This window comes from Xiphias gladius, chromosome 2 (genome assembly GCF_016859285.1).
Source record: "Xiphias gladius isolate SHS-SW01 ecotype Sanya breed wild chromosome 2, ASM1685928v1, whole genome shotgun sequence".
NCBI lineage: Eukaryota > Metazoa > Chordata > Actinopteri > Istiophoriformes > Xiphiidae > Xiphias > Xiphias gladius.
The window spans coordinates 15098377-15112262 of record NC_053401.1 but is presented as its reverse complement, the minus strand read 5'-3'; the positions used below and the strand labels follow the sequence as shown (position 1 = coordinate 15112262).

The window sequence follows — 13886 nt, the reverse complement described above, 5'->3', positions numbered from 1 at the left end:
ACTAAAACTTTTATGCTTTTTTTTCCTGACATAAAGTTTGAATAAGGCTGATCATTTGTGTAAAATGAGGAAAATTCCTCAAAAGATATTTCTGATTTATGTACTAAATGACTAAATCATTCCTACCCAATGGCAAATTGTTGTTTATTTATTAAAAAATAATAAATTCTTTTAAATACTTTTTAAATGGCTTGTAAAAATTTTTTTTTTATTTTCCACAGTATGCCTCTGGCTTTTATTCTCCCTCTCCCACCCTGTCTTTTTTAGCCATAGTTATTCTAATCTGGGGGGAAAATTATCTCTAACAATTAAACTCTGTTGGACTGAAAACAGAGAAAATGCATTTCATTATCATTCTGCCCTCCCTCTATCGAGTCAGCCAGCAAGCCAGGGTCACATGTAAATGGAGAGGGACACTTTTTGGAAGGTTGTTTTAGAAGACGACAGTGTTTTGGGTCCCACTCCTAATCGTATAATTAAACTGTAAAATGCTGGCGCTGGAACACTGCAGTGTGTGTATGTGTGTGTGTGTGTGTGTGTGTGCGTGTGTTTTTGTTCATGAATGTGTGTGTTCGTCGACAGCCAGGTTCTAGTGCAGAGTGTGCCGGCTGCTTGCATTAAGCATGTAAATGCTCAGTAAATCAGCCTTTTATTGGTTGTAATAAATACCCAGGGGGCCGTGCGGCATGGCCTCACTCTCATCCGGGCTGCACTCTCTCGTTCTCTCTCTCTCTAATGCGTTGACCCTCAGGGGCCTCTGCAAGAGAGAGGCAAGCCATGGCACTCCACTCTCGCAGGTGGCTGCCAGGATTCGCTAAACAAACACACACATGCACACACACATATAGTATACACAAAACAGTAAACATCCAAATAGGACTAAATATAATCAACATTCTTGCACATGCAAACATACACACATATGTGTGTTCAAGCATGCAGGCATACAGCACTCTAACAATTTGATGTTGACATTAACATTTCCACAGACTGACGTGGAGATGAACCAAAACACAAACTGTCTAAAATTGCTGCTGTTATTTGTCTGCTTTCTCTGTGTTTGGCTCCATTAACAAATACAATATTATTAACTGATTTATTGCACATATAAGTCAAATAAGGCAGCGATCCCTTAATTAATTGGTTGCTTGTGTTAAAGGACTTTTACATCTTGAAAACAGATTTTCTTGTAGACTGACTGGCTTTAGGCCAACGAACATCTAATTTGATTTGTATGGATTTTTTAAAACTGATTTTTGTTACATAAAGCAGTTTCTGTTTTTTTGCTGTAACTCTGAAATAAACAATATCAGAGATAAAGAGTCATTAAATCTATTTAAAGTCAGCCACAAGAATGATATGATACGATATGATATGATATGATATGATATATGATATGATATGATATGAAAAGAGACACTTTTTCAGCATCACTACAGGTCTAATTCACTACACTACAGGTTTAATTCATTCATATATTCACAGTCACTGACTCACTCGCTGACCAGCTGCAACTGAAAACTTTTTGTGTGTTTAGGACAAGGCTGCCTTGGAGAGTCTCAGTCAACAACTGAAGCAGCAGGCAGAGGACAAGTTCAGCCATGCCATGCTGGACTTCACCATGAGTGGAGACTCTGATGGTAGGGGCTAACAAGGACATACACTCATGCATGGAGTCATTTAGGTGACTAAAAATTTGTGATTTTTTAAAAACTGCTATATATATATATAGATTCTTCTTACATTTAGGAGCTTAATTTCAATACCTCTCACCACTAACACATTTCTGTATGGGTGTACACATCAACAACATATGAGTTATGAGGATATATAATAATTTACTGTATGTCGGTGTCCTGTGAAAACCGTGTATCGTTTTCAACTTTGTGACAATGCGTTTTTCATATAACTGAATGGGTTTTTATATGGTTTATTAAGATTAAGAAGCAGCAGAATTTTCTTAGTCTTAACCTAATGTTTCAGTTTATCTAAAAATTAAAATATTTGAACATAATTGTTTTTCACTTGATCGAATGTAATGAAAATGTCTTGTAAACCACCTAATTCACTGTGTATTGCTTTTTAGTTTATTTGACTTATGTCTGCCTCTCCTAACACAATTCCTCCTACCTTCCCCTCCTGAACCACCTCTGTCTCCCCCTCAGGCTCCCCAAGCGTGTCAGACTCCAGAATATTTCGGGAGTCTCGTGGTCGTGGCAGCAACGAGCCGCACATCAAACGGCCGATGAACGCCTTCATGGTCTGGGCCAAGGACGAGAGGAGAAAGATTCTCCAAGCCTTCCCCGACATGCACAACTCAAACATCAGCAAGATCCTCGGTAAAATGCACACGCCTGCCCACACACACAAACTGTACCCTTTGCCCCACACTTGTCTCCTAACCAACCACTTCATATGTACAACCCAAGCAAAAGGAAGATGCTAGTACTGCGGGTTATATTTCCACTTTTTCCAACACACACAAAGACAAACTCGCAATGATTTCCTTACAAGCTGTGGCATCGTGTAAGCTGCTGTTAATGAATGGCTGGGGAGAGCACAGCTCCGACAAATGATGATATAATTCATTATGCATTAAACAAGCAGCGCAAGGCCGCCTGACATTTCCCCCGGACCGCCGGGATCAGCCCTGACATTTTAAAGAGCTCCTAAGCGTTTTATAACACAGGGAAATCTGGTTTTAATAAGCCTCCTCTCTCTGTCTCTCTCTCTTTCTCTCTTTCTCTCTCCCTCTCTCTCGATTGCTAACAGATCTCAGAACAGAACAGAGAAAGACAGAGAGAGAGAACAGCCAAGTGCTGACAGCTTTTCCCCATTAAACATACAGTAGTCAAGTGCAAATTGAGACCAGATATGAAACACACAGGGGAAGACATGCTCAAGATTACACCCACACGGACGCATGCACACACACACACACACACACACACACACACACACACACACACACACACACACACACACACACACACACACACACACAGACATGCAGTGGACTGATAGTAGTCAAAATCTATGAGCAGACATGAGCTCAGAGAGAGAAGTACAGCAGGCTAAGTGAAGTCCTCATTAGTTTAGATGAGTACCTGTTGTGCTCACTGCTCTCCTCGTTGACCTTGTTTTCCCTTTCCGGGTAAAACTTCCACCGTTATCTGTGTGTCTGTGGATGTGTGAGTTTAAATGCTGTCAAATGAATGATATCAACACCAACGTACATGCTAAATTTAAACTACTCCTTCAAACAGATTTTTATCATCTTGATCAGAACCCTCCCCTGTGAATAATTTTTATGTTTACTGCTTTGCTGTTATTTTTCATACTGTGCTTTCATTACACTTGTCAGTTTTATCTGTCTTTTTCTACTCTTCTGTAAAGCTCTTTGGAGCCATTTTCCAAAAAGATACAGTACATAACTGAAACAGGTCATTATCACATTAACAGTGTTTTCCCTTCTCTGTCCAGGCTCACGCTGGAAAGCCATGACCAATCTGGAGAAGCAGCCCTACTACGAGGAGCAGGCTCGCCTCAGCAAGCAGCATCTGGAAAAATACCCAGACTACAAGTACAAGCCACGGCCCAAGCGCACCTGTCTGGTGGACGGCAAGAAGCTGCGTATTGGCGAGTACAAGGCCATCATGAGGTCCCGCAGACAGGAAATGAGACAATATTTCAGTGTGGGGTAAGGGGACTTTTTTCATGTGTGTTGCTTAGAAACAGGGCCTTAATAGAAGCAATTGTCATAAGGTAGGAAATAGTTTTTATGTTTAGTGGAATTTTGTATTTCATATTTGTTATAATTAGCACATAAATGGAATTTTTAGTTTTACTTTATTTAAATTTATTTTATTTTTATTTTTTGTTAGAACAGGCACCACAGCTCATGGTGGATATCTCAGGTTTAAATAATAATAATAATTTTCTTGAATGTATATTTGCAACAAATCAACATCAACCACTTCTCTACAATTGATTTTTCAGGTTAAATTCTGTAATTTAATTCATTTCTTTTTTCTGATAATTCTCATTTTTAAAGTGTGATAATTGTTTGGTTTTACTTTGTATGCGTTAAGGAGCAAAACATTTTCTGTAAAAAATCTTTCATAAATTTACCGTGTATAAATCTTTCTCGATGTAGTAGATGTTGTTGTATAAGCCATGCTATCTGATCAAAGCTCAAGGACAATGGTTCCCAACCTCAGGGTTGGGACACCTACAAGGAACCACAAGATAAATATGAGAGGTGTTGAGATGATTAAGAGGATATTGTAGGAAAGCAGAAAAAACATATTCCTGTTGCACAAAATTATGTTACTTTTGTCAGACCTTCCTTTAAACTTTACTTTTTTTTTGATTTACTTGATTATTTTAAATTTCAGATATCTAAAAGGGATTCAAAGAAAACAAAAACTCTTTGGTAGAACAAATCACCAGAAGTTTTGAGGGATCACAAGTACATTTTTAAACACTTTTAAGGAAAAGTCAGACATTTTTGGAGATTGATATCACTTTCCTGTTTGTACAGTAAATATGAAGCTACAGGTTTTGGTTGTCTTAGCTTAGCATATAGACTGCAAACAGGGGCAAAGAGCTAGCCTGGCTCTGTCCGAAGGTTAAAAAAAAACACTTACCGGACATTTTATATCTTGTTTATTCAATTCATACAAAAACTGAAGTGTACCTTAAAGACATGAGAGTGATATCAATCATCTATTCTAACTATCAGCAAGAAAGTGAAAAAGTTTATTTCCCAAAATGTGTAATTCCTTTAGGGGGTCAGCAGACGAAAAGGTAAGGAACCACTGCTCAGAGAGGCATTTTAGCATTTATCATTGAAATGTAGTTTGAAACTGTCACCAGAGCTTGAATGCTGCCTTTCATGCACTGAAATACTTTTCCCTTTGTATGCGTTACAGGCAGCAGGGCCAGCTGCCCCTGTCCTCAGCAGGCGTGGTCTACCCAGGTGCCCTGTCCATGGCGGGAATGCCCTCCCCCCAAATGCCCTCGGAGCATTCAAGCATGTCCAGCAGCCCCGAACCCAACGCCAACCATCACCAGAACCCCCACATGCCCAGCCTGAAGGGGAACGAGCCATGCATCAAGGAGGAGGAGCTACGGCTGGATGACAGCAACGGTGACGTGTACGACGACTTTGACTACGAGGACGAAGAGGCTGATTACACCAGTGATAATGAGAACCATATCAACCAATAGGACAGCGCGAGAGCCACCTACTTGTAAGCCAGTCACAGCTGGTTAACCCCTGAAAATCCCAAACCCACTAATCAGGAAAAAAACTTTCTCTTTTGCCAATCACCTTGAGTCTCAATCTCACAATCTCCTGCCACCGTTTCCCCTTCCTGACTAAGATGGACTCGTTTAACAGAGCCAAACCCCCTCCCACTGGAGTCCTGATACCAGCATTTGATCAATCAACTGAAGCACAGGACCTGTCACTCACACTGACTGTTAAACAAACTGGAGTCTAGGAGGAACAGATGACCAGAGACAACTCTGAAGCTTGCTGAGGAATATTCAAGTACTACTGCAAGAGTAATGCCTCGAGTGAGGAGAAGTAAAAATCACAATCAGAAAGCAACCTTTTAGATCCGTTTGTAGAAAAGGAGACATTTTAAAATTAAAAACGAAACAGTGGACCTGTCAAAGGCCAACAGATGACACTTTAAGATGGCGGACCTGTTTATTAAGAGACACTTTTAAAAAAACAGCTTTTTTTCTTTGGTTCTATAATATTCTCACTCAGGTACACGGTGCCAATAAGTGGCTTGTGAATGTGATTTGTTGTTTTTGTGCTACAAGTTTGAATAATAATAGAAAAAAAAGAGACATTTCTTTTTTCCCCATTTGTTGTAAAGCACCTGAAAGACATCAGACATGTTTATTTTTAACAGAAAGATATCTTTTTTCTTGATCTTGCAGTGTGCTGTCAGCAATTCCCCCCTTTTTTCTCTGTGTTCTTGTGACTGCCCACTCCACCCCATTTGGAATCCAATGGGACGGTCCAGCCAGGACTGACCAGTGCAGCATGGACATCCCACTTTGACTTGATTTTCAGGGGGAAAAAGGCGAGTCTCTCTGGCATCACAGAGCAGAAACGAAAGCACTGTGTTGCAAGACAATCCACCAGTTTTCTTCTCGCTCCATCCCTTCTATCTTTTATCTCGTCCAGGGCAGAACATCAGTCAGCTCGAAGCATAGTATGATTGTGTGTTGGTGTGTGTTCTGTGTACTCATTTACTGGACGTTTGCACATGTGTGCTCTTTTTTTAAGTTTGAAAAAGAAGCTAGTTGTCTAGCCTAGTTGTCCAGGATACAGAAAGACAGGCAACCCATGCTGCTGCTGTTGTTTACTGTACCACACACACTCACACACAAACACACAACTATTGTTCTGTCCCTCTGTGTTTTCCAGCTCCCTCCAATCAACGTCGTCCTGCTGTCCCCAGAGGGCAGAGCCGAGGTGAAGTCAGCCAGTCAGTGTTTCTGTTTGTATTTGAATACTGTATTTTATTATTTCTCTTCAAACTGCCTCTAGTCTAATAATATTATTAACAATAATTATAAGAATGGTCAGCGTTTCCTAAGTTTAGTAAGTTATGTACAGTATAATTTATTTTTCTCCTCTTTATCGGGTTTTTATGACCATATGAAACTATGACAGTCAATGAAACATTATTCTATTTAGCTGTAGGTATTTAGATCTAAACAAAAGTTGTCGTTTTACCTTTCTTTGTTTTGCATTCTTTGTTCCCTTTTTTGACGTGTTCATTTTGTATTAATCCTCCGGATGGGTGGGCAGGCGGAGTTAGGACAGTGAGCTAGACTGACAGATTCAATGCCAGCCCTCCTCCGAGCTGAAGACATAACCTTTTCATGTCCACACCCATTTCTAAAAAGCACTCAGACTCTGTGCAGTCATAGAAAAAGAAGAACATGATTTTTTAAAATTGTTATTATAATTTTATTTGTAATAGTTATTATAATGTATAATGTGAAGTTTCCTCTGTTTTATTTTGTCTTTTTTATTTTATTTTATTATTATCATTTTTTTTGGAAATCAGTTTTATCACTTTTGGAAATTGTTTTCTGTGAACAAAGAGTCCCATCCCCATTAACTAATTTGGCCACCTCACTGAGACACAGTGGAACATCATTGGCTTGGATCCTCACACACATATATACATGCACAAACACTATCACTAACAAACACACACACACACACACATTTGGAATGAAGAGATTATTATGATAACCAAACAAATCCTATGCTGTCCTTTTTCTGTTTCTTGAAATCTAGTATTCTAGATTTAAAATCCTGTACATATATTTCGTTTTTGTGATAGAAGTGATTTTTAAATAATAGAAAAGCAGTGTTTACCATGATCCACCAGTGGTGTTCCAGTGTGTGTGTGTGTGTGTGTGTACTTGTGACAGATGGCCAGGCATATCTACATTATCTTTAAAGTCACTTCTCATCAGGAGCCCTTTGCTTTGTTTTAGCTCCACGCAATGTGACAGGAGCCATGACTACTCTTCAGGTGTGCTGTCACATAGTGATTTCCACAATCATTCTTGCTATACATATTCACTACATGCCACATAATGAACCTCTGGGTCTTAATTTTGCTGTATAGTCACTGCTATCACACCATGGTTCAACCCGATGCTGGAGAGAGGGGTGCTAATCGGATTGATCCATTTTTAGGGTATCAGGTGGGTGGGTGGATGTGTGTTTGTTGGGGGGGGGTATAAAGACGTCAATCATCCCTGCTGGCAAGGTCTGTCCCCATATCAAGACAATGAAAATGATGATGATGATGATGATATTATTTAAGACAATCAATGTCATGAGTGGAGTTCAAAACAAAGTAAGAATTATTACAAATAAAAAAAATATCTTACCATCTCGACTTGAAAAATCAAGAAAGATAATTATGTAAATATAACATAGAGTTATAGATTTATATTTTGTTCATAACACAGTGTAATATAAGTTGTATATTTCTTTTTTCTCTCCTTACTGTCTCTTTTATTGATGTTATCCACGCCACAGAAAAGCAGGAGTTGCAGTACTCTCACAAAAAAAATGAAGAAAAATATCAAAGAAATAATGAAAAACAGGAAAAAAAAAAAAAAGCCGTGGGCTGCCACCACCATCTGTTCTAAGTTCACTTTTTTTTCAGTATTACTGCCAAACAAGGCTCTAATAAAGACAGCAATGTGTTCGGTAAAACTTCTGCTGGTCCTGGTCACTTCTTTGCTTCCACACATACATTTACACGGTGGCTTTACACCTCCAACACATTCATATAAACATACAAATATACACTGCCATCTTGTTTTTTTTAAAAAGACAGCTAAACTCGCAGTAATGCAATTGATGAAGAGGACAGTGAATGGACCCATGTTTGTTTATGTAAAATTAATAAAACCACAAAGCATTAAAAAAAAACTGTTACACTGAAGTGAGTTAAATCTGTTTTTTAAAGGCATTATGAACAGGTGATATATATAAATCCAATTTTGATGTTTTTCATCTGTTTTATTTTTGACTCAAAAGGTCTTCAACATTCCCTTCTGTCCTCCTCTCAGTGACACAATGTGAGCCATCACAGCGGTGGCACTGCCCGTTTGCCACCGAACAATTCAATCATCTCCATAAAAACATGTTAATTATGCTAAGTCCACCTTCTTGCCCCTCCAATCAGAGGGCCAGCTGGGAGGCGTGGAGCCAAATCATGGCCCGTTAGCAACCTGATAACCTAATTAAGAACAACAAGGGACATGGCAGAAGAGGAGAGAGGGGTGAGTGATGAAATGTGTGTGTGTGTGTGTGTGTGTGTGTGCTTGTGAGAGTCACAAAAACAAAAAATACTATGTCCTCTCACTGTTTCTCTGAGCTCTGTCAAAGTGCCTGTGCTGCTGTCACCACTTTAAAAGCAAATCTTTAATGATGCTCGCTTAAGGATGTTGAGGATATTCATGCCTCCACTTTTAAGGGTTAAAAACACAAAACCCCACTCTGTGCGCCCATTAATATGCTGTCGCCATCTGTCCCCGTATGCTCCAGAATCAACCCCCATCGCCTGGTTCTGACGCTCTGCACTTAAAAACAGTTAAATGCACTCCAAGGAGATGACTTTACGTGATTTGCTAATTACCATAACCTCACACAAAAAAGCCCTTTCGATGCAATAAAGAGGCACGTTGGGGGCAGATCCACAACTCCTACGGTAAGTGGAGGACTTAGTTGTTCTCTGGGCGTTGTGAATTTTTCAGTGACAGCCTGGAGGTAAAAACCTGAGAAAAGGTTTGCGTTTGAATAGTTGAGGAGCAGAAAGGGGATTCAGATTTTTCTTTTTCCTTTATTGTCAGCAGTATATGATATGCTGGAGGAAACAAATGGTGGTTAGACTCACAGATTATATCACACACTCACACAAATATACTGTACACACACACTAACAGCCTAAGGTGTACTGTAGGAGTTAGCTCAGCTTAAACCACAATTATCTGCTGTGTATTTCCATAACAATAGTCCAGACAAAAAAATGAAAACTATTATTGTGGGCACATATTCACATTTGTCTGTTCGCATTTGTGCATAATTTCAGTATGAATTAATTTGCTCTAACTTTTTCTGCTTGTGCAAATCCAGTATTGTTCAGAGAAAAACTTGTGTGAATCACTTGCACTTATGTTTGTATCAACATACGCATGCGTATTTTCCGCTGTGTGACTTTGAACGTGGCCTTCTCTCTGCACCAGCTCAGTGAAATATGCAGCTTTCAACCGTGGGTGTTTGGAAATTGAGTGAAAACGATGTCACATTAATGATTTAAAGTCGGTAATAGGATGTGCTGTGACGCTGAGCCGCCAGCTAAGCTGAGTTTAAGGCTCCAGCGTTAATGTATTCATGAGGAGGAGGGATTATACAGAGACAAGAGCAGCTAGAGAGCTGAGTGCAGCAGAGCAGCCAGGGCCAACAGGCCTGTTAGATATAATATATAACTACATTTATACTGCGTGAGTTCACAATGCAGGAAGTGGGACTACACACACACACACACACACACACACACAGGATACTGTAGAGCTCCAGAGTGGAATTAAAAAAAGAAACATGAGCCATGATACTAGAATTACATTTGACTGTATTGCAACATGTTATTTATATTTTTTATTGATGAAGAGAATCCTTTGTGAATTAATTCGAAACGGGAATAGCACCACACTGGTGGACTGATATTAATCAGTACTCAGGTTGTGATGTGCTAAAATTAAAAAAAAAATTAAAAATGAAAAAAACAGCCTATATATATATTTATATTAAAAAAATGAAAGCCTAAGAAACTAGATAGTTTTTTGAAGATATAATATTTTTTAAGTAGTAGCAAACAGGATGCAAAAAAGTCTACAATTAAATATAAATTCAAGCCCAAAAACCACATATTATTACAAATACATGTTTATCTGGTACCACTTTGTCTTATTCTTTCATCTCTGATTCTTGCAGCCTTTCTAATCCCCTGTCTAACATACTAATGTATACAGAAACTGCAGCATCATTAAAACAGGAGAAGACGATCATAAAAGTCCCATAAAATTGAGCTGCAAAATATTTCAAATATTTCATCAGTCCTTTCTCATTTTCAACCTGATGCTAAAAAAGTGAGAGGAGGCTGGCCATTAATATTTGGTGGCTGATGCATTAAGAGTCCATTAAATAATACCATATCAGAATGTGTCTGCATTTCAAACCGTAAAAATAAAGAAACACAATGCTGAGATGCAAAATAAAATACAGATATGCAAGCACATGGTACATTAAATATATATATATATACATATATTATGGCAGATGGCCACCCAGCTACTTTATTTTCTGTGATTTAAGTGTGAGTAGTTTTACATGTAGGATTATTATGTGACAATTCACATGTAGCACATATCACATAATCACATAACAGCACTTCTCAGGCCTTGTATCTTTAGATACAAACATCAAAAATGATGTTCAATCAGTTGTATCTGGCATCTGTAGTTTCTGGAGGGGAGAAGGGTTGACTCGACATGAAGAGAAGCCTTGATATGATTACGAGGGTTTACGAAGATGTGGCCAATGACCAAGCGGATGTTAGCCTCATTATCGGGTGTGACTTCCTCACCACAACTTCATCCACTTCCTTCAGTCAGGTTTCAATGAGCAAAGTAATCAGCGTGACATGAGACAAACAATCACAAAGTGCCGTCACTGCTTGAGCGACGACCCTAATGTGGCAGATCTGAGAGTGGCGGTGTGTGAGGGACAGGCGTGGCACGCAGCGGAACAGTGGGGCCCGCGGGCCGATCCCCGATCAAAACTGGGAAACTGGCTCGACGCCCCTGACACGTCGCCCGTCTGCTCGGTCGCCACTCTCACATGAAAAACTCACCGGCTTCATCAGCGGCGGCGGCAGCAGCTGGCCTACTTTCACCGCTCTCTTCCCATCTGTCTCCATCAAAATGTATGTATTTATTTATTTCCTGTCATATGTCTGCATGTTTGTGCCATGGTTGTTTGTTGTATGTCTCTTTCTCAATGATTTGTGCTCACTTATGCTTACATTCATAAGAGTGACATCCTTTCTGTTTGGCTGCATTCTTACTCTCCCCTTTTTTCCCTCTTCTTTGACTTTTGACCTCAACGATCTGAGTTTTCTTACTGCAGAAACATTACCCTACATATAATAGGAAACACACACTTACAAAACATTCTTTTTGTCATTCAATTCAAAGTTGAGTAAATTAGATAAAATATCACAGTTTTGCACTTTTTCTCACGTATTACATTTTATGTAACACTAAAATGATACAAAGATTGACATTTATGTTACAGTTTGCAAAGAACATAATCATGATATAACACATTTGAAGAGCAGAGATGATTGCAACGATTGTCAGATGTTAACGTGTAGGTGGGCCAATTACACAAGAGCCACATAACTTTTCACAGCAAACTTGAAAACACTGAGCAGCAATATCAAAGTGAGATAAAGAAGCCCGTGGGCGCTTTAACATCATTCTATGAAATATATATATATTTTGAGAAGAAAATAAAACCTTGTAAAACTGTTATTTTCTCTCCCCATCAACACCCTAATGCACACATGCAAATATTATGCTAATGGTATGTTAATTGGTGAAGTAGCTGCAAAGCAGCCCTGCTGTTCAAATGACTGGTGAGAAAATAGGTGGGGTCAGTCGCAAGCTGTAAAAGCAGCTCCAACACAAATAAACAAAACCCTCGGGGATTAACAGAACAAGGGCCAGTGATAAACGGATGAGAAGAGAGACAGGGAATACAACAGGCTGTAAGCAAGGGGACAAGGGAATCAGCTCAGGGATATGCAAATGTGAAGAGGCAGAGGGACAAGGGTAAAAGGAATATGTGGAGAAAACGGGGTAACAAGGGTTTATGAGGGAGACATAGGGATTAAAAGGGGGAATGGTAAGGGGAATAAGAAAAATGGCCACAGGTGAAACAAATAAGTAAGGGTAAAGTAGGCTGAAAGCAGTTACATTAAAAGGCAAGAGGTAAAAGGAGGATGTAAATAAAAGGATAAAGCAAAAAGCAAGGAATTACGTATATTAAAAGCAGCGATACTCTGAAGAGTACAAGTCTAGAGGGGGGAAATGAGTAGAGAAGTAGAGAATAAAAGGATCATCAGTTGACAATAGGCCTGCCTGATGGACTATGGTATCTTATAATAATCATCGTTATTGTCTTTATAAGCATTGTACACTGTTGCATTGGTGGTAAGCATGTTTGATAAGACATGAACACAGGCTGATGGATGAAGTTTCATATTAAAAGGAGGATGTAAACATAAAATACAAAATATTGTCTTTTTTCAGTAATTTGACAACGAAGGTAGGCTTTGCTTTTTTCCTTTCCAGTTGGTAGAAAGAGTGTGAGTGTGTGGGTGCACAGCATAAATCTAGGCCCCATATACACCTAGTATGAACATGTGATCTGTATCAAGATACATTATCTGGATAATAACTGATCCGCACCCTTTGTCCAGCAATGCCATGGACGGGCATAATTCTTTTTCAATTCACTTTATGTGACAGAAAACTTACTGCTACTGCTACTACTGTACTGTAGCTTTTGCTGGATTAACATTCTTCTTATCTAGATAGGATTTCCAGATAAAGATCACATGGTAATGCCAGGTGTAAATGGGGTGTGTAGAGTGTGACGTTGCCACAGGTTTGACAAATTTGGTGTAATGCTCCTGACTCACAGGTGATAGACAAATGGAAACAAGTTCACTTAAATACTATAAAACTCCTGCTCCTGTGGGTCACCTTCATGGAACACATCGCAGAAGTTATCAAAATTGGGGAGAGAAGGCAAAGTAAGTCTCGTATGTTAGTCTTGTTGTTGGGACGTTTTAGATGTTACTTCAGTTGTCATCTACTATGAGTTCCCAAAAACAAGCATTTGTCAAGTCTAATGATCATTTTCCTTCTTGATGCACCACATCTGTCGAGTTGGACCATTAGCGTACAGATGTCATTTAGATTGATCCTGACAGCAAATTATAGGCAATAAAATCTTTTTTGGTCCTGTTGCATCCAAACCTCAGATCATAATAGTTAGGATTTTAAATCACAGAACTTTGGGTGAGAGCGGGTCAGTCACAACATTTTGCTTTCCTCAGTGAGCAAAATTTAGTTGTAGGTTGGAGAGATTGAAACCAGATTACAGAGATGTTAGTGAGGCACAAAAACACCCAATGTGTTAACATAATGTCTACCGTATATTATTAACATGTGTAAGAGTTACAAAGTACAAAGAT

At 39.1% G+C, this 13886-nt stretch overlaps 1 protein-coding gene across 7 annotated transcripts in view; it reads left to right on the top strand.

The window, feature by feature from the left end:
* Window positions 1-8260, top strand: part of sox5 (SRY-box transcription factor 5) — a 97066-nt gene extending 88806 nt beyond the window's left edge. For all 7 annotated transcript variants that reach the window (XM_040151398.1, XM_040151381.1, XM_040151418.1 and 4 more), the window contains exons 12-15: window positions 1538-1640; window positions 2166-2339; window positions 3484-3700; window positions 4935-8260. In XM_040151398.1, coding sequence (XP_040007332.1) covers window positions 1538-1640; window positions 2166-2339; window positions 3484-3700; window positions 4935-5232 — 792 coding nt within the window. In that variant the 3' untranslated portion in view covers window positions 5233-8260. The remainder of the gene's footprint in view (window positions 1-1537; window positions 1641-2165; window positions 2340-3483; window positions 3701-4934) is intronic.
* The last annotated feature ends 5626 nt before the right edge of the window (window positions 8261-13886 follow it).